This window comes from Puma concolor, chromosome D1 (genome assembly GCF_028749965.1).
Source record: "Puma concolor isolate L17-30 chromosome D1, mPumCon1.1.hap2, whole genome shotgun sequence".
Lineage (NCBI taxonomy): Eukaryota > Metazoa > Chordata > Mammalia > Carnivora > Felidae > Puma > Puma concolor.
The window spans coordinates 12,870,987-12,896,863 of NC_141676.1; the positions used below are offsets into that span (position 1 = coordinate 12,870,987).

Genomic DNA, 25,877 nt, shown 5'->3' on the forward strand with positions numbered 1-25,877 from the left:
AAGAGAAGCTTACGAAGTTTTCTTTGTAACTTCCCACCAGAGACCATTCACCCTGCCTTAACCAGACAAAATAACACAAGTCAGGGGGAGCTGGTTAGATCAGGATTTCTTTTTATTCCTTGTTGGTTTAAAATGGCTAATCAGAATAAAAAATAAAAGGGCCTCTGTCTAGAGGCTGGGGTCTCCCCTATTTAGAGGTTAGAACCCAGGTACCCCCACTACCCAGCACCATACTGAGGTGGGCGGAGGGGTAACCCCCAAGGGACAATCGGAGGGGCCTAGGCCTGCCGCTCCTTCTCTCTATCCCATTTTTGGCATGTGATGAAAAATATTGCTTTTTGGATTCATCTCTCCCGGCCTTGGATTTAAAAATAATGTTAACTGTGTGAGTTGGGGGAAGGCTCTGAGGGGACTAAAGGAGCCCACCCTAATCCCTCTCCCCCAAGAAGCGGGGGGGATTATCCAATATTGTTTCTGGAGTTCAGCCAAGCTTGTTTCCTGATCTCCCCACCACCACCAAAGTCATGGGGCTGTGACCCCTTTCCTGGGGAAACTAAGTGCCAGTGAGCCTAGAAAACTAACTCTCCTCTCCAAGTCCTTCCCTCCTCTGACCAAGACCCCAGACTCGCCTCTCCCCCAGGTGGCTTTCCTGATCACTATGCACCAACAACAGGGGGTGCTGTTTCCTTAGTGGGTAACTGGGACAAGAGAGGGAACCACTGGAAAAGGAAGACTTCGATGGATGTCCCCACTTCTTTCCTGCTGGTCTGAGGAATGGGAAGAGTACGATACCCCTCCTACATATCCCTCCCTCATTTTCCCATCCCAGGATAGATATAGAATTTCTTTGATATTTATAATATATATATATGTATATATATATATATGTACACACACACCTGGTAACGCAGAGAGGAAAAAAATAGAATCCGTAACAATAATAAAAAAAATTATTTCTGGTTTAAAAATGATCTGGTTCCCTCCAGGGCGAGCAATTGCACAAATGTCCACTGAGTCTGGTCCAGGGGTTAAGGAAGGGAAGGTCTTAAAAGGTGAAGGGGATTGCTACCCCAGTCTCAGGGCCCCAACTCTCCAACTCCCCAACCCCACTGCATTTTATAAAACGCTCCTCATCCTCTTGGAATCGGTGGTTTAAAAAAATGTCCATGCAGGGGAGGGGAGCCCCTTGAGGAAAGGAAGGTGGCCACCTGGGGCCCTTTGGTGTAGGCGCAGAGGCGTGGGGCGGAAGGGAGGTGCTGAAGGCTCACACGGAAATCTCATAGGTGGTACCACCCACCCCTGACACCTTCTTGACTCCACCCCTTGTGGGGCTGCTGAGCGGAGGCTGGCCTGGGCCAGGGGAGGCAGAGCCTATACTCTTGGGCTGCCCATTGGATTTGCTGTAGGCGGTCTTGAGCTGTACTTCATCTCTAGGAAGGAAAAAAGATAGGTGTCATCAGAACTGGGACACGAAACACAGAAAAGGGAGACTTTTAAAAAATTACTAGAACAGGGGAGCCTGGGTTAAGGGCCCGACTCTTGATTTTTTTTAAGTTTATTTATTTATTTATTTTGATGGGGGCAGGGAGAGAGGGAGAGAGAGACTCCCAAGCAGGCTCCACACTGTCAGCACAGAGCCCGATGTGGGGCTCGAACCCAAGAACCGTGAGATCATGACCTGAGCTGTAACCAAGAGTTGGATGCTTAACCCACTGAGCCACCTAGGCACCCCCTGACTCTTAATTTTGGCTCAGGTCATGATCTCACGGTTCACAGGCTCTAGGTCCGTGCTTAGGATTTTCTCTCCCTCTTCTTCCCCACTCGAGCTCTCTCTCTCTCTCTCTCTCTCTCAAAATGAATAAGCTTAAAAAAAAAGTTATGAGAACTGATGTGCTTTTCTACATGCATACTTTCTTACCCAAACGTTCCCACCTATTTTATTGCCCTGCTTAACACAAACCTGATGCCCTATCTCCCCTATTTATTCCTTCTCTCCAACAGCAGCTACCTGAAATACTTGCTCTCAGGCAAATAAATACATTTGGGGAAGACAGGATGAAGATAAAAGTATTGCTCTTTAGGCTTTTAACAGGAATAGCCCATGCAGGCAGCTGGAGAGAGTGAGCAAAATGAGCGATCTACAAGCAGGCGCCTCTGAGTCCACCTGCACACAAGTGAAGTCATGACACCTTATGTAGGCCCCGAGGCGAACTTTAAAATCCACTGAGGGTCAGGAAGGACTCATACTTACTTGGGGGTCAGTAATGGCTGCAAGGCTACTTCCTCTGCCTCGGAGACACCAGGTGGGGCTTTTTGGCTGCTGTAAGACATAGATCGGCCCAGGTACGGGGCAGTTGGGCCTGGTTCAGGGGACCCTAGTCCCCGGCCCCTTAGCCCATCTGGCTTGCCAAAACGGGGGGCAGCTGGGCGTCCCAGTGGAGTCTTAACCAAGGGTGATCTCTTTGAATCATCTGAGGAGGAACTAGTACGAGGGGCATGGCCTGAGCCCGGCGTTGACTGAATGCCTGAGTCCCCCAAGCCTGGTTCTTCCTCACGGCCCGGGAGTGGGGGTGACTGGCGTAGCAGCTTCTCTCGTTCCTGGAGGGAGGCCACAATATGGCGCGACAGATTGTCGTACCGGACTGGCGAGGGCTCTCGGTGCGTTGGACCAGTTGGCACCAGACGTGGGTGCCTCTCGGCTTCCCGCTGCTGGGCCAGCCGGGCTGACAGGAAGGGAGAGGTGTAGCCTAAAGGTGGGTCTGGCTCAGGCCCTGCCTGCACGGACTCGAAATCAGGGCTGTCAGAAGGAGTGAGCAGGCTGTCATAGGACAGGCTTCCATTGCGTGTCTGGTTGGCCAGGCTCTTATAGGAGGTGGAGGTTGTGCCCTCTGAACGAATGGACTGCAACTGGCCCAGCTCAAAGCCAGTGCCCTGGGCCGACTTGAGGCTGGAGGAGCGTGAGCCACTGGACAGTGGATCGAAGTGAAAGCTTTTGCCGAAGGTGGGAGAACGGAAGCTCTCTGGCTCCAAGCTGGGCTCCGAGCGGTAGCTGGGATGGCGGCTGCTCTCCGCAATCGAGGTTGGCTCCTTCAAGCTGTCCCCACGGCTCAACTGAGGGAGAAAATAAAGCGTGCTCTTAGTGCTCCTCCTCTTGTGACAGATCCTAGGCCCAAGAGCCTAGGCCCAAGAGTCAGTCAGAAACAGTATTTGTCATGTGCCGCCAGTATGCTCAGAACTTTTACACGCATCATCTTGTTCAACGCCTAAAGCACACCTATGAGTTGGAACAAGTATCTCATTTTAAGATGCAAAAAAATGAGGGACACCTGGGTGGCTCAGGTGGTTAAACCTCCGACTCAATTTTGGCTCAGGTTGTGAGCCCAGGGTCATGGGATCGAGCCCGGGGTCGGGCTCGGCGCTGAGGGTGGAGCGTGCCTAAAATTCCCTCTCCCTGGCTCACGTGCACTCTCTAAAATAAATAATTTTATTTCATTTATAAGTTATCTAAAATAAAACAACAAATATATGAAATAAGATACAGAAAACGAGGCTCAGAGAGGTCAGGTAACTTGCCCACGATGGGTGCTGAACTCAGATGCGGTGCTATCATCAGTGCTTTTATCTAGTCTGCTACGTTGCCCCCTCTTTGAAGGACACGCTGTCAAGGAGACTCAAGCCCATTAATGCCACCAATTGGTAAAATGTCTTCGGTTTCGTCCTTCCCTTCTCCGATATTCTTTTTCCCAGAACAGCTGACCTACATCAGAGCCTTACTTTTCACAGAGTACTGAGTACCTTGGCGCTGGAGGAATGAGGCATGGCGGCTGACGTACTGCTGCTACTGTAGCCCGGCCGGTACTTGTACATGGTGGGTGTGGGAGGGCTGTCCTTGCCCAAGAGGCTGCTATCTGCGGGAAAAAAGGCCCGGGGACACCGCTTTACAAGCCGTTCTCTTAACGTGGCCAGTGCTCCTTGAAGGACGGAGGGAGAACAAGGTACGAACAGATACACGCGGCAACAGAAAAGTCCCAGGAACGTGACTTTGCTGCAGCCGAGACTAAAGACTCATACCGGCCCAGAACCCAGAGAGACAGAATGCACCAAAGAGGTCTAGGAGGTTCTTTGGTCTATCTGAAGACCGACAGTACCCCCGCCTCCCCCGCCCCCACCCAACGACAAAAGTTCAGTTCACTGCAAACAGCTAAGTGGCATCCCCTTTCTCCTGTCCTGGCTGTCCAAAGAAGCGGCCCGAGGCCCACCTGTTGGGTGTTCTCAGCCACCCAACCTTGGCTCCCCGCCCTTGGCTGCCCGTCTTCTCCACAGCATACAGTAACCTTCTCACGTCTGCCACTGCTCTTACCCTCATTAGTAGCCAGGCTGAGGTGTGTTCGTAGCCCCGTGTAACGGCTCAGGTCCGGCTTAGGAGGAGGTGGGGGTTCGGCATCTGCAGACTGGCTCTCCGTTATCTCCAAGCTTCCCTTAGACTGGATAAACGAGGGAAAATCAGATTTGGAGAACTGGGTGTAAGGGCAGCTCCAAGGATTAATTAAACCGGTACAAGAGGGGCGCCGGGGCGCCAATTATGTATTTCTAAACTGGGACTAGAAGACAAGGGACAAGAGCCATTTGGGGGATGACAACGGATAAAGAAAAGTCTTCAACAAGGTTTAATTCTGTCACTTATTTGTTCATTTCCACCAACTATTTGTTGAGCTCCCACCATCTGGAAGCTGCTACATTAAGTCCTATGAAGACATGGAAATGAATGGACTCAAATTCTACCGTCAGTGAACCCACAATCTAATGGAAAAAAGAAGATATGTACTTAACCAGTTCTTTAAAAGATTTTCTTTCATTTATTTATTTTAAGTAAACTCTGTACTCTCAGTGTGGGGCTCGAACTCATCACCCCAAGGTCAAGAGTTGCATGCTCTACCAGCTGAGCCAGCCTGGCACCCCTGTACTTAAGTAATTTTTAGCACAAGTCAGAGAGTGATAAATACCGTTAAGAGTAATGTCAACCAAAATCAAGTTTCCATCTCTTTGCCATGCAAGTCCCCAAGTTACCTACTTTACTTCCCTAAATTCCTCACCTTGCTTCTCCTCAGCTCTCCCTGGATACCATTGTCCATGATCTTCACAGTTATCTGCCCATCTGACACTTCTGGTCGAAGGAAAGGAGGTCTGATAACAATCGTCTTCTCTTTCTTTGGTCTTCCCAAGTACCTGAGTGTCAAGAGCGAGACGGCTTTCATTCACTCATTCTCAAATATCTATTGGTTGCCTACCTTGTATTAAGCATTTTTACAAACACAAGCACGGTCTCACCAAGGCAGCAAAAAGCTTAGCACTGAACTGATTTCTTAGATGCCATGAAGAACTGCACCACGACTAGGCCTCTGGGCAGATACCTAGATCAAGCCTCTCTGCAATAAATCTCACCGTGAACTCTCAAAGGAGAGTAACCATAATATCTGAGGAATGTCAACTGAATTCAGAAGGTCCACTAAAGGATGCCATTTCTCTCCCTTGTAGGCACTTCCCATTCTAAGAGAACCCTCCCTAACTGGCAGTCTCCCACCCAACCCCCCCCCCCCCCAGACTAGAACAAGCCCAAAGACAAAAGCTTTGACCAAGAATGAACACTAGACCAGAGGGGTGGGTGTACCTGGGTGCTGGGGAACTGCAGAGCACACGGCTGACGTTGTTACAGCAGCCATTGGTGAAGGGATTCACACCTCCTCGGAATTTACCCGTAACCTAGAAGGAGCAAAAAAGGGCCCTATCAGTCAGACGATGGGGCCTTGATCCCCAAAGGCCAAAACAAATCAATTATTGTGCACCCACCATTTGGGAGATAAAAAATGAGTAAAACACAGTCCTGCCGTCAAGAAGCTTCTACTTGTCATGGCTAAGAATGGGGACTCCAGAATCAGGGTCTTCAGTTCAAATCCTACATCTACTTCGTGGTAGCTACTTGACCGTAGGCCCAGTGTTCTCATGTGAAATGGGGATACGCAGATAATATACACGTAAGCAAGTAAGGTCACTGCTATTACGTGCACGGAAATAAGTGTTTTCCTTTAAGCAGCTCTAGAAGCTTTCTGAGCACTGGCCTAGGTCTATTACTGTTTCCATCAGCTCAGAATTCAAACTGTCCAGTATATGAGTGAGCATTCTGCAAATGGTTGTTAACTGAGAATGGCTCTGTGCTCATGCCTGCATAAGGAGCGTGGACACTGCATCACAGAAAGTACCCATCAAGCAGCCATCTACGGAAGCACTCCACTCCGCTCCTACTGGAGGGCTAAGACTCCCGCGTCCAGCTCTACAGAGGTTTCCCAGCCCTTCTACCCGTACCTGCTCATTGGTTGTGCGTCCCCTGGCCACCAGCACCACATGAAATCCCGTGAGGCCAGCTACAGGGATGAAGAATAAGCCAGCCACACACATCACTGCCATTCTAAAGCCAAAGAATCAAGGAGAACAGAGCGGCTCGATCCCACCATCCCCGGCCCCTGCAACAGCCATGTGACCTTTGACCCGCGCCACCACAGCACTCAGCTTTCCTCCTCCTCCCCCGTCCCCAGCCTGAAACCCATAGGCCTTGAAGGATACGTGACAGCCGTGCGGACCCCTGAGAGTTCCTCCATGTGGTAGAGGACGTAAAGGAGGCCAAAGCCAAACACACCCATAATGTGTGCTGTCAGGGAAAGGAGGAAGAGGAAGAAATAACGGTAGTTCCGGCGACCAATACAGTTGTTCACCCAGGGGCAGTGATGATCAAATTCCTAGGGGCAAAAAGAGAAAGACTGAGAAGCGTCCTTGGACCATAGCCCTAAATCGCTTCTGTCAACAGCAGGAACAAATGTCAGAACTGAAGTTTTACTTTCAGTAATACGTGATCAAGTTCACCGTTCAGCTGCAAAATTAACAACAGGCTCATGCAGTTTATCTTGCTCTATCAAGCTGTAAGGAAGACCTCCCAGAAGCTGATCAAAGTTTATCCAATGTGACCAAAGAACTCCAAAAGGGATGAATATCAGAGGCTTTGCAAAAACATCAAGATTCACGAGAAGAGAGGCCTGGAAGGAAAATCTGGCAGACCACTGCTTCCAGCTAAGTAAAAACTGATTGGAAAAAAAGGGTTTAAAAATAAAAGACGAGGGCTGCAGCAGTTCAAGCAGGAAGAGAAATATAGCTGTAAAGTCTGAATTCAACGGACTGCATGATGTAGTAGATGCAAGAAGTAACACAAAGCCAGGACCAATAACCAAAAAGATGAGTCAAGGGACAGAAGGCTAGGGCTATGAATCCTGGTGTCGGGAAAGCCCATTCCCATTTGGGGTCCCTCCTATAACAGACAAATAGTTATGCTTTCTACCTCTCGGGCGGACAGCGTTTTTTTTGTTTTGTTTTGTTTTGTTTTTAATGTTAATTCATCTTTTGAGAGAAAGAGAGAGAAAAACAGAACACAAGTTGGGGAGGGGCAGAGTGTGAGGGAGACACAGAACCCGAAGCAGGCTCTGGGCTCTGAGCTGTCGGCACAGAGCCTGACACAGGGCTGGAACTCACCAACCACAAGATCATGACCTGAGCTACAGTCGGACCCTTAACCGACTGAGCCACCCAGGCGCCCCTCGCGTGTACATCACTGGTAACACTTTTTGACAGAGCTTCCATACGGCCCAGACCGTTAGCCAGGGCTGTATTTCATCCATGGCCCAGAATCCAGAGGATTCAATTCTTCTTCCAAGGGCGGGAAGAAGAGAACTCAGAGTAGGCACCAGGCCGACCCCACTCAGGGTGCTTACCTCCACACAATTGTCACAGACACTGCAGTGGGAACAGCGGGGAGGACGGTAGAAACGGCAAGTGGCGCACCATTTCATGCGCACTTGGATGCCCTTAATCTCCACCGTTTTGTAAAGGGGAGCTCGGAAGTCATCTTCCTTGTCTTCATCCTCCTCAGCTGCAAGAGAGGAATAATCAATTAAAAAACAACGGTGCCAGGACTGGACTCGGCACGAGGGATGCAGTGATATGTAAGTATGGCCTCTGCCTTCAAGGAATTCGGTCTAATGGGTAAGAGAGAACAGGAACTAGTAACTAAAACCGTGAGATCAGCTCTGTACCCAACGCAACGGGAACACGGTGGGAAATGAGGTTCGGGAGAATATGACTCAGAGGTAGCTCTGACATGGGTATGCTGACACTTGGTTTACATACTACGAATTACATTTTTGAGGAAATAATTTACATATCAAAGCACATACACAAAGAGTCGGCATAATAGTTCAACATCTATACGTGAAAACTACAGCAATCCAAGAGAGGAACTAACAGCAAGCTTTCCACGCACAAACCCCTTCCCCAAAAGAGCTTCCCCTATTCTATTAATCTCCTGTATATTTCAGTATTGTTTGCTGGCTCAAGACACTCTCCTTACCTGAATGCCCTTTCAATTTTCAACTATCAGAAACTCATGATCCTACTTCAAAACTGAAAGTACATTATTTGCCTTCTCATCTGCTGTGTACAATTTTTATTTTTTATTATTAATCTAGAAAAAATACATGTGGGAAGGAAACATTAAATAAACGAAGGAGCAGGGATTAAAAATTAAGTTTCCAACTTTTACTGATCTGGGGAAGTGTTTACAATACAGATAGGTAAAAAAATGCAAGGTAAAGAACTGTACAAACAAAAAGATCGTTTTGAAAACAGACACAAAAACACATACACGTTTGCTACAGATAAGTGGTACATATAAATGTTATATACATAAATCCTCAAAACACTGAAGGGAAATATAAATAGTAGTTATCTTTGGGCTGTGTAATTACAGGTCATATATTTCTTTTTTATGCTTTCTGCATAATAAATACTCACTACTTATTAAGGTCTTTTAGAAAAAGTTTCCTCTTGGGGTGCCCGGGTGGCTCAGTCGGTTAAGTATCCGACTTTGGCTCAGGTCATGATCTCACAGTTCGTGAGTTCGAGCCCTGCATCAGGCTCTGTGCTGACAGCTCAGAGGTTGGAGCCTGCTTCGGAGCCAGTGTCTCCCTCTCTCTGCCCCTCCCCTGCTTGCTGCCCCCCTCTCTCTAAAAAATAAACAAACATTAAAAAAACAGATAAAAAATAAAACAAGCTTCCTTTTAAAGGAAAAAAATTAAAATGCTACTTATTTTGAAATTTCTGATCTTTCCATACCCATCATCTATCAGAAACAAGTGCTTTCTCTTCTTAAAACACCACACAGTTCTTTAGTTACTCTTAGACCTTAGCACACAGTACATTTATTCATATAAACGTCATCCCTATTTGTCCTTCCACACTGAGCTATTTGAAAGCAAGAACCTTTAAAAAAAAAAAAAGTCATCCCAAATGACCACGATAATGCCTTCCATATTAGATCAATAAATATTTAATATATGAACATTAAAGGCTCATTAAAACAGTCCTCTTTGGCTTTAGGGACTCCAAGTTCCTTCGGTTCAACTAATCTTTGAGACAGGAGTCACAAAGCACAGCGACACAGGCTTTGTGAGTGCAATGATCTCAGGAAAACCTCATCTCTCACTCTTAAAAGCTAACTTCACGTTTGACAGAAAAACTGGTTATCAGCAACAACCCTTATCGACTTCTAACTCTAATGACGGTTCCTGACTCTCACCTCCTCTCCCAGAACAGCCTGCTTCTTCTGTAAGCACAACCCTTCCAACGTGCGGAGGAAAGCACACCCTCACTCTGGAAGGCCTCTCTTCCACCATCTCCCTCGCCTCTCTGGTTCCACCTCCTCACGTGACCAGAGTGCTTCCATCTTCTCTAGCACACAAGAAAGAAAAAGGCCAAAAGCCTCTCCCTCTTTCGTAAGACATCCATCTTCTGCCTTCTCTAACTTCTTGAAAGAGTAATCCTAACATTCATGGACTCTGCTTCCTCACTGCCCATTCACTGCCTTCCAAACCATGGCAGTTTGGTTTATTATTTACCTGTATTTTTCCCACACACATACATACCTAAACACACTATGACAACTATTCTCGTCAAGATCACAAATTCCAACGGGCAGTTCTGAGTTTTTCATACTGAATCGAATTTCTGATACTGTGAACCATCATGAACTTCGTGAACCTTTCTTATTAGTTCCCACTCTGTGCAGTTTCTTCTCCCACTAACCTTCTTACTCAGTCCCTCTTCAGTGGCTCCTCCTCCTCCTCTGCTCATTAAAATGTCAATGCTGGTCAGATCTGACCTTGGTTCTTTCCTTACCTTGTACTTTCTCTAGACAACCTTACTCCCGTTGCTTCAAACACCACATGGCTGAAGCCTATGAGACCCAGGTCTCTGACCAAACTGCCAGCTGGCTGACTGTACCTGAATGACCCATAACTATCTCAAGTTCAACATGTCTAATGGGCTGTCTTCCTTCCAAACCTGTTCAACATTCCTGTAACTCATATCTTGTTTTATAAAAATCAGCATCCAACTATCTCCCAAGTTAGGAACCTTGGGACGACCCTAGACAATTCCTTCACTCTCCTACTCTCCCCCAATAAGCAAACGGTCATGAAGAACTCTGTTGAGTCTGCTGAAAAAAAGTCTATAAATCCAGCCTCAAATTCAAGTTCTCATCTAGTTTACATTATTGCAATTGCCTTCCAAAAGGTATCTGTACATTTTTATAAGATTTATTTTTGTAAAACAAAATCTGATCCCATGATTCCTCCAGTTAAAGACCTCTTGCTGTCCAAAGGAAGAAACAGCATCCATTAATTTAGCACACCAAAGTCTTTCACCATTTGGCTCTTGGTTTACCTCCTACACCGTCTGGCCCCACTGTGCACTCTGTCTGCTACCCCACTAAGCATGGCATTCGTGGCTCCTGCTGCTTCCTCAGCCGAGAACACACTTCCCTGCCATCCTCCGCTTGAAGTCTTTCCTGCCTCCTCCTCGCAGCATTTCCCCAATTTATTTGGGCAGCTCTAAATGCTCCCTTTTCTGTGCTCTCCCAGAACCCTGCCTATGCCCCCACCAGTTTACCCCATACTGTGATAACCGTCTGATCCACTGTAGATTATCATTGTGCCTACGGATAATGCCCAGCCCACGTGCTTGAAATGAATTTCTGATGAATGAGTAACTGAAAATCAAAGAGTTGACCCAAAGTGAATCACATGACTAGAAGTTAGGACATCTATTCCAGAAGACCCCAACCCGCTTTTCGCCTTAGACTACAGAAGTATCCCAAACCCCTAGGAGTCCTAAGGCCCGGGACCAAACGTGTATGTCAAAAATCACTAATTTTCAAAGGTAGTGAGGAGGTTCCAAGAGGAGAGAGAGATCTTACCTCGAGGGAAAATCCCTGGGTCCATGAAGGTGGCCATGCTGAAGTTGGCCAGCACAAAGAGAAAAACAATGGCATTGTAGATGGGCACTGCAGGTGACACGTAGAGGCTGAGTCCTGGACAGCTGTACGGATAATAAAGAAAATGAGGGGATGCTCCACCACTCTGGACACCAATCATGCAGCCCCACAGCTAGAAATCTTGCGTGTGCCACCTCTACGGTCTCAAATTATCTTTATCCTTCTCAACAAGTACGTCTAGTTTCCCACAGAAACACTCATTGTAGATCAAGGTACAAGACTCAGAATCTCTCCTACTGTAATCCCTTGTACTGAGGCCTGTGTTCTTCAGATTAATTCCTCCCCGGTGAATCTTTCCATGTTTCAGAACCTGTCCTCACCTCCTTTTAGCCAGGCACAAGAGCTGGGACCAAGTATGTAACTGACACCAGCCACATTCCCTTCTCGAGCAGCCTCAGGCTGCTGGATCTCAGCCATGCCCCACTGACCTGCACATTGGCACAAAGCATGGGATACCACCTGCCTCTCTGGCTCCCCTTCCCTCTTCCCAGCTGGCTTTGAACCACTCTCAACTGCCTAAAGTTTCTTCCCTGCATCAGATATTCCTGAGAGTTTTATTCAACTAAAAGCTAGTTCTCAAGGGAGGCAGGGGGACCACACACAGAAAAGACTAGCTACCAAGACACAGAACTAGACCTCTTGAGGCCTATAAATGAAGTAGAAGAGTGGCAGGGCCGGGGGGTGGGGGAGAGCAGGTATCAGACCAAATCAGCCCTGAATTCTATAGGAAAAAGAAACTAGCCAAACATATCCAATATTCCAAGGGTCCAAACCAAAAGATATGCTTTAGGTTAACTTTTCTTTGACAGAAGACAAGAAGAAAAGGGTGCCCTAGTCCAGGGTTACGCGCCGTTTCTGTGAGGACAGGAGTCTGAGTAGGAACGCCATAAGACCTCTTCCTTTCTCTGGGAGCTGGAAGTTTCAGAACATCTGATGCGCTGGTTGTTTTGTCAGTACTATCAAGTGCCCTCTCTCCTATCTCAGCTCAGGAAGAACTTCCCCTTACAAGACAGTGGCTAAGTACCCTAATCTGCTTTGTGGCTGAGAACTTAATCTCCAGAATGAGGACAGCATCTGTCCTTGTCCCCTTTATCTAGACCAGCCAGAAGGAAAAGGGAGAGTTCACTGAAAGAAAGGAAGAAGGGGCCAGGAGAACAAGACAGCAAATGAGTCGGGAGAATTAATCCACAGCAGCCCTGGATTCTGCTGACAGAGGAGCTCTATCTCCATCAAATCAAAATGCACAGCCCTGAACAAATCAGGACAATTTTCAGGAATTGAGCTCTCCAATCAGATATAAACTAATAAGAGCCAAAACTGATGGTCACAAAGCATCTCACAAGTCTTGACCACCTCCAACTATTTATTCAAATTCCATTTAGCCATTCATTAAAACCAAAAAATGTAAGTCAATGTTTATTGCGTGCTAGGCTTTTTACATAGTAAATATTAATTAACTCTTTGCTTCTCTTGGCGGGTCAGCACATAACTGGGAAACAAAATAACGAAGCAAGGCGCAGGCCCTGATTTCAAGGGAAAACAGACCCTCCGTCACAGCTCTCGTCTTACTCCAGCCACGTCTCCCACGGAAGCCTCGTCCTGTAGCAGTTCTCTGGCTCAGAAAAGATGTCCCCGTACTCTGGCAGGGTTTGGGGTGAATACAAGCAAGAAGAGGCCTTACACAGCCCCACCCAAAGCCTGACCTCCTAGGCTCCTTAGGAGGGAGGGAGAGAAACTGAAAACCAGTCATCCAGGTCAGAGCCCCTCCCTAGCACTTAGCTGTCGCTTCGATTTCCGCCAGGGGAAGAGGAGAAGGGGTGACTCACTGGACTCCTACAGCCTGGGAAGATAATTAGAAGGGGAAAAAGAAATGGAATCCTTAGAACACAGAGATGCCCATGATTTAAAAGTCTCATTCCTAGAATGGACAACTGTAGCCACTGTGGCCTCTTGAGCTTCCGACAAACTACAGGTTCCTCAATCCCTGAGGGAAACTAAGATGAAGGAGGAGGAGATGTCAGCCCCTCCAAGGCCCAGATGGCCGTCTTTCTGACCCCATTCCTTCTTCAGTTTCTCCATTTCCAAGTGAAGAAAATCACCCAGTTTTTCTTGGGTGTGCTGCCAACCACCACCCCTGGATAGTTGACGTCACCCCTGCGACCTTCTTTTTCCCCTCCAAAGACTTTAAGAGTAACCTCTACACCCAACGTGGGGCTCAAATGCACACCCCCAAGATCGAGAGTCGCCTGCTGTACCGACTGAGCACGCCAGGCGCCCCACTCCTGCAACTTCGTATCAACTCTTCCCGGCTGAAGTGTGTAACCCCAGAATCCAGTTCTGGTATCTGTTGCGAAAATAAAGCCCACCCCCACAAGAGCAGCATCTAGAAATGATGCAAGTAAGTCAACTTCACAGGCAACACCTGCCCCTAGATCGAAATCCAACCCACTGCTTCCAACCTTCACACTCTAGCTGAGGGAACACCCCACCAAGGAGAGGCGTGAAGGAACAGAGTCCGTTCCTGCCACATCCCATACTCTGCTTGGCTCGTGGAGAGGTTTGCAGTTGCTATAGTACTTTGCCAGATTCCTAGGTGACCACTCCAAATGGCCTGTCTGAATCTGTTGCCTTCGATGGAAGGAAGGGAGGAATGAGCTGAGGAGGAGCTGTTGGGGCTGGTCCTCAGCCTATGGCAATAATCACAGGGCTCCAAAGCCTAGGGAGTGGCCGTAGCCCAGAAGGCTGGCTGACTCACTGATGAGACTCCCAGACCTATACCAACCCAGGAAGAACAGGTTCTTCTGCCCACCCATTCAGTACTCCTGTTTTCAGGGAGAGTGGGTTTCATTACCTACACTCCCCGGGGCACCTGGCTGGCTCAGATGGAAAAGCATGCGACTCTTGATCTCAGGGTCGAGAGTTCGAGTCCCGCACTGAGCATGGAGATTACTTTAAAAAGTAAATAAAATTAAAAACAAAAAACCCCACACTTCTGAAAATCTGTTTCCAAGCCCTCTCTAACACTTCCCTGTTATAAAAAATGGTTAAGCTGCTGGTAAGAAAAAAGTAGGAGTCAAGGAGCTTTGGCTCCTAATCCCATCTCAATCAATGCTTTGCTATGTAGCCTTAGGTAATCTTCGAACTCCAATCGTGTTACTTCAGCTACATAATAGATATGAGAATGAAGGAGACATATCTGAAAAGATCCTGGAATTCTTTCTAAACCAGCTGTCTTAATATTGAGCATTCACTGGATAGAAGGCATCCCCCCACACCAAAAAAAAACCCCACATGATTAACAAACACCCTCATCATCAATTATCATTCCAGCCCCACCTTCATCCTTAATTCCACTTCCCCTCTGTGAGGTACTAGAAATTCAAGAACACTTAAAACAGAGGCGCTAAGCTCCTGAAGCATAGGTCTATGCATTCCACCGATGCCTGGCACATAGTCTATGGCTACTGCTCCTTGTTGATGAGGCAAGGCTGGAACGAATATTCCACTTCCCGCCTCTGGGGATCCTCAAGATTCCAGGAGAAAACAACTTCTCCCCTTCTAGGTAGGTAAGTTTCTCTTAAAACACTTGATTTGCGGTGTCTTTACACACACTTTCAAGCAGCCGAGAGCAAGATGTAGGACTTGGGCACTTATTCCTGGATGTGAAAACAACGTGGGAAGTAAAAGGAACATCCACTGCTCAATTAATGCCCTAAATCACGAGGCTACTCCCACTCAAATCAGGTGCTAGCACCTCTGCAGTCAAGAAAAAAAGGACCAGAGGGAGAGGCACTGAGGTTACCCAACGCCGTGGGTAAAAGAGTTGGGAGGGGCTAGAGGCAGGAGCTGAACAGCAGAAAGCACTCTCATGGATGGGACACACCGGAAAGACCATCATGGATTTCCGGACAACCCTGACTTTTTTTCCTTCCCGCAGAGGACCCCCTGCAGCAGAGATCTTACCCCTACGCCCTCCCTCCAACTTGAGAAGTAGACACACAAAGAGACACTAGCTGACTTAACTCACAGCTCAAGGAGATTTTAGGAGAGGCAATTCAGTGGTTTATTTCAAACCTTATTGCCAGGAGTCCTAAGAAAGACTCAGGGATCCCCGAAAGAGGCAAAGAGGAGACACCAAGCGGCTGGGCCTCTCCACACCAGCCTCACTTGAAGCAGAGCAGCCCCCCTCTCGTGTCTTATGCACTGGGCTTCCACGGAAGATCTCACTGGATAAAGGGTCATGGTGCTTAAATAAACTCCTCAAGGTCAACTTCTTCATTACACAAAGAATAGCTCCACAACAGTGAACAGACTTTACCAAAATTAGTCTCCTGACCCCCAAAACAGTGCTGATTTCTCTTACCTGGCACTGCCCCCCACCCTTGCCAATCACGAAAGGGGACTTAAACTAAGATAGATGAGGATCCAGACCCATTACCTTAAACACAGCATCTAGGACCTAACTGGGAGGAAGAGGGTTCCTTCATCAGACACTCTCCTTCCCAGACAGCGAAAGAGGAAAAGAATGAAAACAGAAAATAACTCTCCCGCTCAGTTTTGGTACAGGGCACACTGAGCGAATGGGAAGGAAGGGTTAGGGTTCTGAAGGGAAGGCCTCAACTGTTCTACTCAAGCTTTTCCAGGGCACAAGGTCACCCTTTGATGACCAAGCCCAGCCAATAATTTCTGCTCACAGCTTTCCCTACCTGACAGAGAAAGACGGAGGGTAAATTGTTCCTAATGAGTTCCTAAGGCTACATGCCTGCACTAATTATGTCGGCTGACTGAGAGGGACTCTCCCTCCCACTTCAGGTTCTCTAGGCCCCAAAGTCATCCCCTCTTGGGACTCAGACTGATGTAAGAACAGACAGTTACAGGCTAGTGAAGAGAACAGGAGGAGGACAGAGCAGTTACAGAATTAGGGTCCCAAATAGGAGCTGGTTCAAAGAGAGCCTTTCCCTGGGACGCCTGGTTGGCTCAGTTGGAGGAGCGCTTGACTCCTGATCTCGCGGTTGTGAGCTCAAGCCCCACGTTAGGTGTAGAGACTACTTAAAAATAAAAATTTTAAAAACAAAAACGAGACTTCCTCTGGTCTATCTGAAACCAGAAATTCTTTTTTAGGTTGTAAATAGTTTCAAACAGGGAGGTTCTCCAAAGAATTGAACCTTAAAAGAGATAGAATCCACGGGGGAACAATTTTTGAGAACAGCAGCAGCTCAGCCCAGACCTACACCTACAGAGGAACCGCTACGGTCAGATGGAAAGGAAAAGATGATAATTTCACAGGAACCAAGAGGTAGGTGACAAAGAGAAATAGGGTGTTTGTCTCCATGGGGAAGAAACGAGCCCAGAAACTGGTCCTGAGGAAACTGCCAAGGGAGACTCCAGCTAGGACAAGGATCTTCTTCGAACTCTGGATTGGAGGCAGTCATTCCAAAGTCCATACTGTCCAAAATTCTTTATCCTGGGGCTGAGACACCATGGAATTAGGAGGGCCCCTACTTCCAGGCACCAAGGAATGAGAAAGTAGGTTAAATAGCTTCAACTATCAGTTGAGAAAATGCCTACGTCAGGACAACTCTTTGTGGCAAAACTGGTAGAACCAGCCAAGCACTTTAATGGCTCCAGATTAACAAAATAAGAATGGGGCTTCTGCCTGCCCTATCTCAGGAATAGGTGGGTTAGAGGAAAGAAACTGCTCCGCGAGTCCCTTCAATTTCTTAGCTGCCCCAAGGCTGTGCCTTTTGAAGGAAAACAGACCCTCCCGAATTAAGCAGGCCTAAAAGTGTCAACCTGGTCTTATACTCTATCCCTCCTGACACAGCACCGCAACTGCCACAAGGATATACACATCCCTTGGTTAAAATGCTGATTCAAGGGGAGCCCGGCTGGCTCAGTCAGCAGAGCAGGAGACTCTTGATCTTAAGGTTCTGAGTTCCAGCCCCATGTTGGATGTAGAGATTATGTCAAAATTTTAAAATCTCAAAAAAAAAATGCTGATTCTACTTGCTGGCCGTAATAGCAGAAACCAAAACAAGTCATACTGAAGACTCACACCTCCTTCTCGATAATCAATGCACGAAGGACAGAACACTGGGGGTGCCTGGGTGGCTCAGTCGGTTCAGCATCTGACTCCTGGTCAGGAGATGCTGCTCAGGAGATCAAGCCCCGCTTCGGGCTCTGTGCTGACAGCATGGAGCCTGCTTGGGAATTTTTCTCCCTCTCTTTCTGCCCCTCCCTGGCTCACACACATTCTCTCTCTCAAAAGGAATAAACTTAAAAAAAAAAAAAAAAAGGACAGAATACTGAACATGTTGAATTTAAGCAAGAGAGACAAACTATGAGAGGTAAAGTCAGAGTAGAGTAGGGCTGCTTTAGATCCTTGAGGGACTCAACAGGCATGCTCAGGCTGGAGAGCTGAGGGCCAAAGAATCCTCCAGCCTCCAGAGGAACAGGTGAAAGTTGGAAGATGCTCATACCTCAGATAAGAGATTCATTTTTTTTCCCCGTTTAAGACTCAACAGAAAAACACCATTGCTTTACTGACTCTACTAGCCAAGCAACACAAATCTTTTAGAATTCCTTTTGGCATCTGAAGCTCAACTTGGGGCAGGAGGGGGGGGGGGTGGTCTTCCTCCCCTCCTCGAATTTAATAACAGTTCTAGGTTTCTCCGCATAATAGTAACTGCTCCCCTCTCCCCCCACCGCCAGCAATTCCTGCTTCATTTTTCCTTTAATGAGTCGAAACTGCTTTTATTCCCTATCCCGTCGAACCATCTCCTTCCTCTTGCCAGCAACCTCACACTGCTCTCAACAACACCTCACAATTAGGTCTGAGCCTCAATCTCGGCAAAGTGAACTCCCCAGAAAATCTAGCATGCTCTGATTGTTCCAAGAGCTACAGCTAGAACACTAACTCAGTGACTCAACAGTTTAAGGCTCGGAAGCCGGGTAGACATTAATTTATAAACAGGTAACAGCAAAGAGGCTGGCCAGGTGGGTAACAGCTAAAATACAGGATGAGGGAAGATCAATCAGTCTCCTCCAGTGACCGGCAGATGAACAAAGTCTGAATACCCTAAGCAGGAAACCTTTCGATGCCAACGGCTCTTCCTAATAGGACCAGGGAATGCAAGAATTACTGCCATCCCCTCAGCAGGGAGGGATGTGAAGGCAGCCCGCCAGGGCTCTTCCTAAATAAAGCCTGCCCTTTCCCAGTGGCCTTCGCTTCTCCAGGCGTCGGCTCTTAAGAGTACAGAGAAAACCATCTGAGTAACACAAAAAGCCCAGCTGTCTCATTGGTATATCTTCTAAATCAATCCTGCAATTCTCCAGTATGCTCAGCTCCAGAGAGCCCGGGGAAAAGCCATTACTCTGTGAAAAACCTCTCATCTAGTCTGGTTCTTTCTCTCACAGAACTGATTGCTTGAGCTGCTTCAAGCCTCTCTGGTGGTTTCCTCCTACTTCCTTCCTAGTTCACGATCATCTCGTGATGGAGCTGGATAGGAAAACACAAAGACATCTGTGATTCCAAAGGAAGGGAAGCAATGAAAGGTAGGGGATTCAGAAGAGTACAATTCATACATAGCAAGGCTGACAGGACAGGCTTTTTCGCACTCGTCTCCCCAGGCCTCTGAGGTTTGTTTTCACCTCTATTGCACACCAAGCCGCCCAGGCCTGGCAAGTAACTGGCAAAACTCCAGAGAAACCGCACCCCCCCCCCCACCTCCCACGGAATGCCCCCCCAGATACCACCACTGGGGGAGAACTCACGTAAAGGCAAAGAAGAGGGTCGTAGCTCCCACTAAGAAGATGGCGGCTGCGGAGACTGGAACATACTTGCTGGGCTTGAATCTCTTTCCAGACTCTGCGGGCATGTTGGAGCTCTGATGGGAGGTCTGCCCTGCCGCATAGCCCAGGCCCACACAGCGGCAGAACAGACAAGAAAATGGGATGAGGGAAGCAGCGGACAACGAGAGCACAGAAGGAAACCAGGGGAAACAGAAATTGTGAAAGTATCACCCTTCCCCCTCCCAAATAAAACCAAAGGTCAAAAGATCTCAAATGAAGGAAAGCACATGGGAGGGGGAAAGGTGATTCGAAATGATGAATAACCACCTCCCCAGAACAAGGCAGAAGGAGAGATTAAGAAACACAACTCGTACAGTCTACAAAGAGGGGACAAACAGCAGGCTGTACACATGCAAATGGTTGCAGGTGGAGAACATGGGCCACCAGACAGATCGAGGAACAGCTCATGGATGGAGGTAAGTCTTCCAAGGGCAAGAAGGGGAGACTGTCAGGAGGGCAGAACACCTGGGGCAAGGCAAAAGTCTTCTGAGGAGACACTATAGCATCTCCAGGACTACCACACTCCACAAGATGTGAGGTGCCCCTCAGAGAGATGCGCCCTGTGTTTCTATTTTAATCCAAAAGGGAACCTGAGGCCCCTTCCAGTTCTGAGGAGAAGCGGTTTTCACTACGGTCCTTGTCCCTTTTAGGCAGTTTCCTCAATGCCACCACTCCCACACCTTGACTTCAGGGTCTGTAGTCCAGCAATGGTGGTTTAATTTTATTTATTTTCTCTTGATGGCTAAAGCTGGGCAGCAGCTGTTACAAGGTTGAGTCGCAAATCCTTTTCTTCAAAGGGGGAGGGAAAACAGAGAGAGAGAGAGAGAGAGAGCGCGCATGCAAGCGAGCTTGTCGGTCTTCAATCTCTTCTTGTCATTCCCAAGCCCCCTAAGGGCTCCGTTTCCTATCAAGTTCATGCAAAACTAAGGAGAAACGTAAAATCCCTGAAGCCATGTTCTTCCCAACAAGCAAAATAAGATGAAGAAATCAATTCCACTCAACGATAGTTTTAAAAGGGTACTGTGGATGATGAAACCAAAGTTCCAAAGAAGTCCCTGTTTCCAGGTTAGTCAATGTCTCTGATCTTTCTTCTTCAGTCTTGGGCTTTCTAGATGCAGAATTCAACTGGGTTACAGTGATTCACCTGGGGGGAAAAAAAATACCTTTATCAGATAAATTCTTTCAGGGAATTTCTTGAAAACATCATGACTAAACCCCACAGGCTACTCTGTTTAAAAAGTGCCTTTTATGGCATACATTTCACTTATGTGCAGGTGGGAAAGGACTCTGAATTGAGAGAACAACGGATTCACAATCTTTACTTCTTCTCAGTGCTGTTCATATTGGAAAGAAGAACATGGCTTCACTGGCCTAAGGTCATCAAAGAACTAGCTCTTATAAGGGGTGCGTCTCACCTGACACCAACGGGCAGTAACAAATATCAAGAATATCAAAATCTAAAAACATACAAGGGCACCGCGGTGAAGGGCAGTCCTAGAAAAGAGACTTCTCTTTGGAAAAAGAGAGTATTTATTGCAACAATGAAAAAAGAAGAAAGTAACCTCAAAATTAGGACAGTATGTCTCATTTCCTTTCTGTGTAGGTCTCTGTCTCTTATCTCTCTATGCTTTTTAGTTATAACCCTGAAGAGGCAGATGCTGAGTTTTTGGTCTGCTGGAATAACCCATGAAAGGACCTGGGTGAGAAATGTCCTTGAACTGAGAGGTGAGCCACTCTCTAGGAGACTCCGAGTCAACCATAGGGGCTGGTCCTGTTCTTGCCAATTCAACACCTTATTCCTACACTGGCCTATCAGAAGTTCAACTGCGCCCCACATTCCCCATATGATTAAGAGTAACAATTATTTCTGTTGACGGTAGTACCCAAATAACACCAGCACTTTGGATTTTATAGGATGCTTTTCATCTAGTGATCTCAAAGCACTTAACTCACATTATCTGGTGACACAGTCCCTTACTCCACTCCATAAAATTGAAGGCTAGAGAATGCCTGAGGCCATTCCACTTAATCGCGTGAACAGTCAGGTTAAGAACCAGAGTTCACATGCCCCTTTGCCAAACCAAAGCCTTTCTACCACTTTCTCATCCACTACACTACTTGCCCAGTGATTACATTTTGGAATCTGAAGACCAAAAATTTTACTTAAGTTAGAATTTAAAAATAAAAGTTCAGGAGTGCCTGGATGGCTTAGTTGGTTAGGCATCTGACTTGTGATCTTAGCCCAGGTCTTTATCTCAAGGTAGTGAGTTCAAGCCCTGTGTGGAGCCTACTTTAAAATAACTAACTAACTAACTAAATAAATAGGTAAAAAATAAAAGTTTATTTGACCGAAGCAGTCTGCTATTTCCCTTAATACCAAAGGCAGAGATTCAAATGTCAGAAGATTCAGACAGCAAAATACAAATGTGCCCTGGAATTTACCGCTTCCTCTCTTACCTGTGGTATGGAAGGCAAAGGCACCTTCCTTCAAGATTCACTGTCTCTTTCCTTAAAAAAACAGAGTTTTACAGGGCCAAACAGCAATATTAGAATACAGTGAACACTTAGAGACTATAAGAAATTGTTTAAGGCCTAAAAAAGATAAATCCCCTCTAGCTCTTGATTTTATGATTATTTAACACTGAGTTTCTATAGGACTGAAAGCCCAACCGTCTCAATTTAGGCCTGAGTAACTTTGTAAACACTGAGAAGCAAATTCTTGGTTTGTGGGCAATACTATTAAACTTACCCCTCAAAAGCCCAAAGATGTACAGAAGGCAGAAAGCTGCATTGCTTAAATTTTACCCGAAGTAATAGCATTTAGACACCTTACGTTATTTCAGATTGTATTTTCTGACAAGAAAAAAGTCACATGGGCTCATATTGCCACAGCAATACAGGGTCACAGGGTCATAAAAGGCCATGCAATTTGGGGAGTACTGTGACGGGAAACAAAAGAGATCAGCATCTGAAATCTTTAGGGCACATATGTGAGAAGGGAGAAGACAAAAACTGAACAATTTACTCGGCATAATAAACACACACCAAGTCTTAACAGAAGAATGTGCTACGGGCAGTAGGGATGAGACTGCAAGGTGAGTGTGGTTCATCACAGCCAGCAGTCTGGATCCACACCAGCATGAGAAAGGTGTACAAGAATGTGTATGACACATGCAGACACAGAGTAATCTACCGAATGGAAATATGTATATGTAAAACAAACTATAGACGGCTCGCTATAAAGGCTTAACACAAGTGGGTACCTCCTTAAAGGGGGCGAATGGGTATGGGCAGTATTACCATAACACAAGTATTATTTGTCGAAATAAAGTAATGTTAACAGAGCAATATAATAAATCTGAACACAAAGCAACCAAGGTATCATGGAATAATCCACATGTCAAGATGTTGGCTGGAGTCAAGCATTAAGTTTAATACTGGTGTTACTACATAGGAGGTATGTGTGTATGGCAATACAATTCCTGTAAGCATCAGGCGGATTTTTAAAAATGTGTGATTATGAGCATTCTGAAGAGATTTGATGGAGTACAGAGGGATACTGGGACAAAAGGACAGGGATGCTAATATAAGATCAACCTAGACAAAATGGTACTAACCAGGAAGTGAAAAATCCAACGCAAATAAAAGGACCAGAATGTAACACATATCCGATCCTACACCTCCTTCCATAACTTTTAAATCACTTTCTTACTTCTCGTTAAAGTGTTTTCATTTGGCCAAGTGGGTAAAACACTTTCCACCCCTTTGTCCCACAAAGAGAGACCTATAGGTAAAATATTGGCCAACACATTCGAGCTCCACTAGCAAAAAGTACAAAGTACTAAAAGCACGGAGCACCCAGCTGGTGGGGGTAGGGGGAGAAAGCGGACGGATGCGAGAGAACAGGTAACAGGATGAGGCTTGAGCCAAAATAAGTATCAGCAGAGGAGGGCAAGAGACCTGAAATGCAGGGAGGCAAAAGGGGAACAGCACCCAGTCGCCACCCTGGAGCTGGAGACGGAGAATCACCATACGGGGCAGAGCTGGCTGAGACCGAGAAGACGGAATCCGCGGCCGCAGGGCCCACCGAGGCTGCGGGAGACGGCAGAGCCCGGGGGCGCAGGACCGGGGGCGGAAGGGGCGGCGGCCGGGCGCCAGGCGCGCAGGGACCAGGGTCCCGGGCCAGGACCGGGCGGCCGGGCACTAACCCGTCCAGAGCCCCGGCGGCCGCGTATCCCCGGCCTCTACTCGTCGTCCGTTTCCGGGGCCCACGGGTCCCGCCGCAGTTGGATGACCCGGCCCGGAGCAGGAATGGGGCCTCAAACCACCTCCCCCCTTTCTCGGTCCCCCTTCCCTAGAGGTCACTCTCCCCTCCCACCTCCCTGGCCCGGCACTTCCGGTTCCGCAGGGGCCGGTGTCCCCGGTACTCACCCCCGGCGCGGTTCCCGTCACCGCCGCCGTCGTTGTCGCCGCCGCCTCCCGGCAGTGCCGTCCGGCCTCTGAGAGGCCGCGCGCGGCCCCCGCACGCTCCACGCCCGCCCTGCTACGCGCGCTCCCGCTCGGCGACGCTCGTCTTCGAGCCGGCGCGCGGCCGTTGCCCTCAGTGCCGGGTCTCGAGCCCTCCCAGCGTTCCCATTGGCTCCCCGTCCCGGGTGCGCGCGACGTCTCGCGCGGGGCACGTTTCTCTCATTCATGCGGCTCGCGCCGCCGCGCCCGCCCCCGCTCACTCTCCCATTCACCCATAGCCCCCACCCCCACTCCGCTCCAGGGCGTGCGCGCGAACCCGGCGACCGCGGCGACCTCGCGGCCTGATTGGCTGCAGGAGCACGGCGCCGTACACACGCGAGAGAACGAGCGCGCGCGCGCAGGGCCGACGGGTTCCGCAGACGACTGGGAGAGGAGGATTGGCGTACTGCGGAGTCGGAAATGGGGAAATGTCCGGGAAAGTCTTTTTCCTGCTTCCCATAGGCTAGCCCCACAGTATCCAGGAAGAAATCCTTGGAAGTAAAAATAATTATATGTGTGTGCTGGAAATACTCAAAAGCAAGGACCTAGCCTCTCTCATTCTCTAGAACCCCTCCAAGGAAGTGTGGTACGACCCAGACAGGCTTCCTGTGTAACCAATCGCCAGTCGGTCCCGCGGTCCTCGCCTTTCAGCCCCTTCGTGCATTGGCTAACCCCTTGGAGACGAAATAGCTCCAACCCAGCCAACCACCTCCATTTTTTTTTTTTTTTTTTTTGGATGGCGAAAACTTTATTTAAAGCAATCTTAACGGAGGAGTCCTCGGTCGAGCGAGCTCCCTAGTGCCAGCAGAATCCCGGGATAATGGAATGGTCTGGATGGGGCTCGCGCACGGTGGGGGCTCCTGGACTAGAAGAGTCGTGTGGGGCGAAGCTCCTGCCCGAGGCCCCGGTGGAAGAGGAAGGAGAGGGGCGCCAGTCTTGCAGCGTCCGTGGTGCCGACGGTGGCAGGAGGCGCAGGGAGCGAGCGCCTTGTGAGGCGGTGGCAGCCCCCCTGAGTGCCAGAGGGCTCTGGGCTTCATTTCCTTAGTTTCTCACTGCGGCACAGGGGATGGGCGCCCGCTTCCCTAACTTTGCCCAGTCCGGGAATGCAGGCTGGAGGACGGATGTCAGCCCTGGCGAGCTGCTGGCCGGCCGCGAAGATCACAGTGCCACACTTTGCCCTAATTAGCCCTACACAGCTGTGAACCCAAGAGGAAAGCCAGGTGTTGTTCTCTCCTCATTTAGCTCAAGGCCATTTCTCTTTTGAAAGCAGCTCTGGCTATTACATAACCAAAGTGTTCCAGCAGCCACTTCTCTGAAATCAAGGTTCTTCACCTGTAAAGTGTGATTCTAAATCCTGCGGTGTGTCCTCGGGTTTGGTGTCAAATGTTTCTGGTTTAACTGTGGTCTGATACTTTAGTACTAGGCAGCAAGATAAAGGACAAAGGTTTTCTGGGATCTAGTCTAGCTCCTCTGACATGGCGTATATAATCAGGTTCTAGTTCATTCTTTAAAAAAAAAAAATTAACGTTCATTTATTTTTGAAGGGGAGAGAGACAGAGTACGAGCGGGGAAGGGGCAGAGAGAGAGGGAGACACAAAATCTGAAGCAGGCTCCAGGCTCTGAGCTGTCAGAACAGAGCCCCATGCAGGGCTGGAACTCATGAGCCCGGACATCATGACCTGAGCAGAGGTCAGATGCTTAGCGGACTGAGCCACCCAAGCGCCCCAATTCATCCCAATTCAGGATTTCAGTCCATTTACTGCAACACACCATAGAATTCTTTTACTGGCAGTGTGTACTAGAAAATGAAAGCCCCCCCCTTATTTGATAAAAAATGAAATCTTGATAACATTTTAGACCATATAAAAGGCAAAGCTAAGGTATTATTGGAGACACAGTATTTCTTTTATTTATAGAGGCTTTTCTATCTGTAAATCAGGTTAATTTGTTTCTTTAGGAAATCATATTTCACTTTTCTACTGCATATTTTTGATTTTAAGACTTCATTTCCCCAAATTCACAAATCGGGCGTCTTTCTTTTCCTACTTTCAACAGTCTAATAACCTGTCACTTGTCTTGTCTTTTAGCT

At 47.9% G+C, this 25,877-nt stretch overlaps 1 protein-coding gene and 1 pseudogene across 1 annotated transcript; one reads left to right on the forward strand and one right to left on the reverse strand.

Annotated features, from left to right (window-relative positions):
- Window positions 1–89: 89 nt before the first annotated feature.
- ZDHHC5 (zDHHC palmitoyltransferase 5) lies at window positions 90–23,849 on the reverse strand. The gene is made up of 12 exons (XM_025928345.2): window positions 23,714–23,849; window positions 19,205–20,426; window positions 11,354–11,475; window positions 7,815–7,972; window positions 6,619–6,791; window positions 6,361–6,463; window positions 5,669–5,760; window positions 5,094–5,226; window positions 4,361–4,484; window positions 3,796–3,908; window positions 2,252–3,111; window positions 90–1,430 (listed from the first exon to the last, which is right to left on the reverse strand). Exons 2-12 carry the CDS (start codon window positions 19,306–19,308, stop codon window positions 1,265–1,267), a joined length of 2,148 nt encoding a protein of 715 aa, XP_025784130.1. The 5' UTR covers window positions 19,309–20,426; window positions 23,714–23,849; the 3' UTR covers window positions 90–1,264.
- LOC147576462 (uncharacterized) lies at window positions 19,693–24,487 on the forward strand (annotated as a pseudogene).
- Window positions 24,488–25,877: the final 1,390 nt, after the last annotated feature.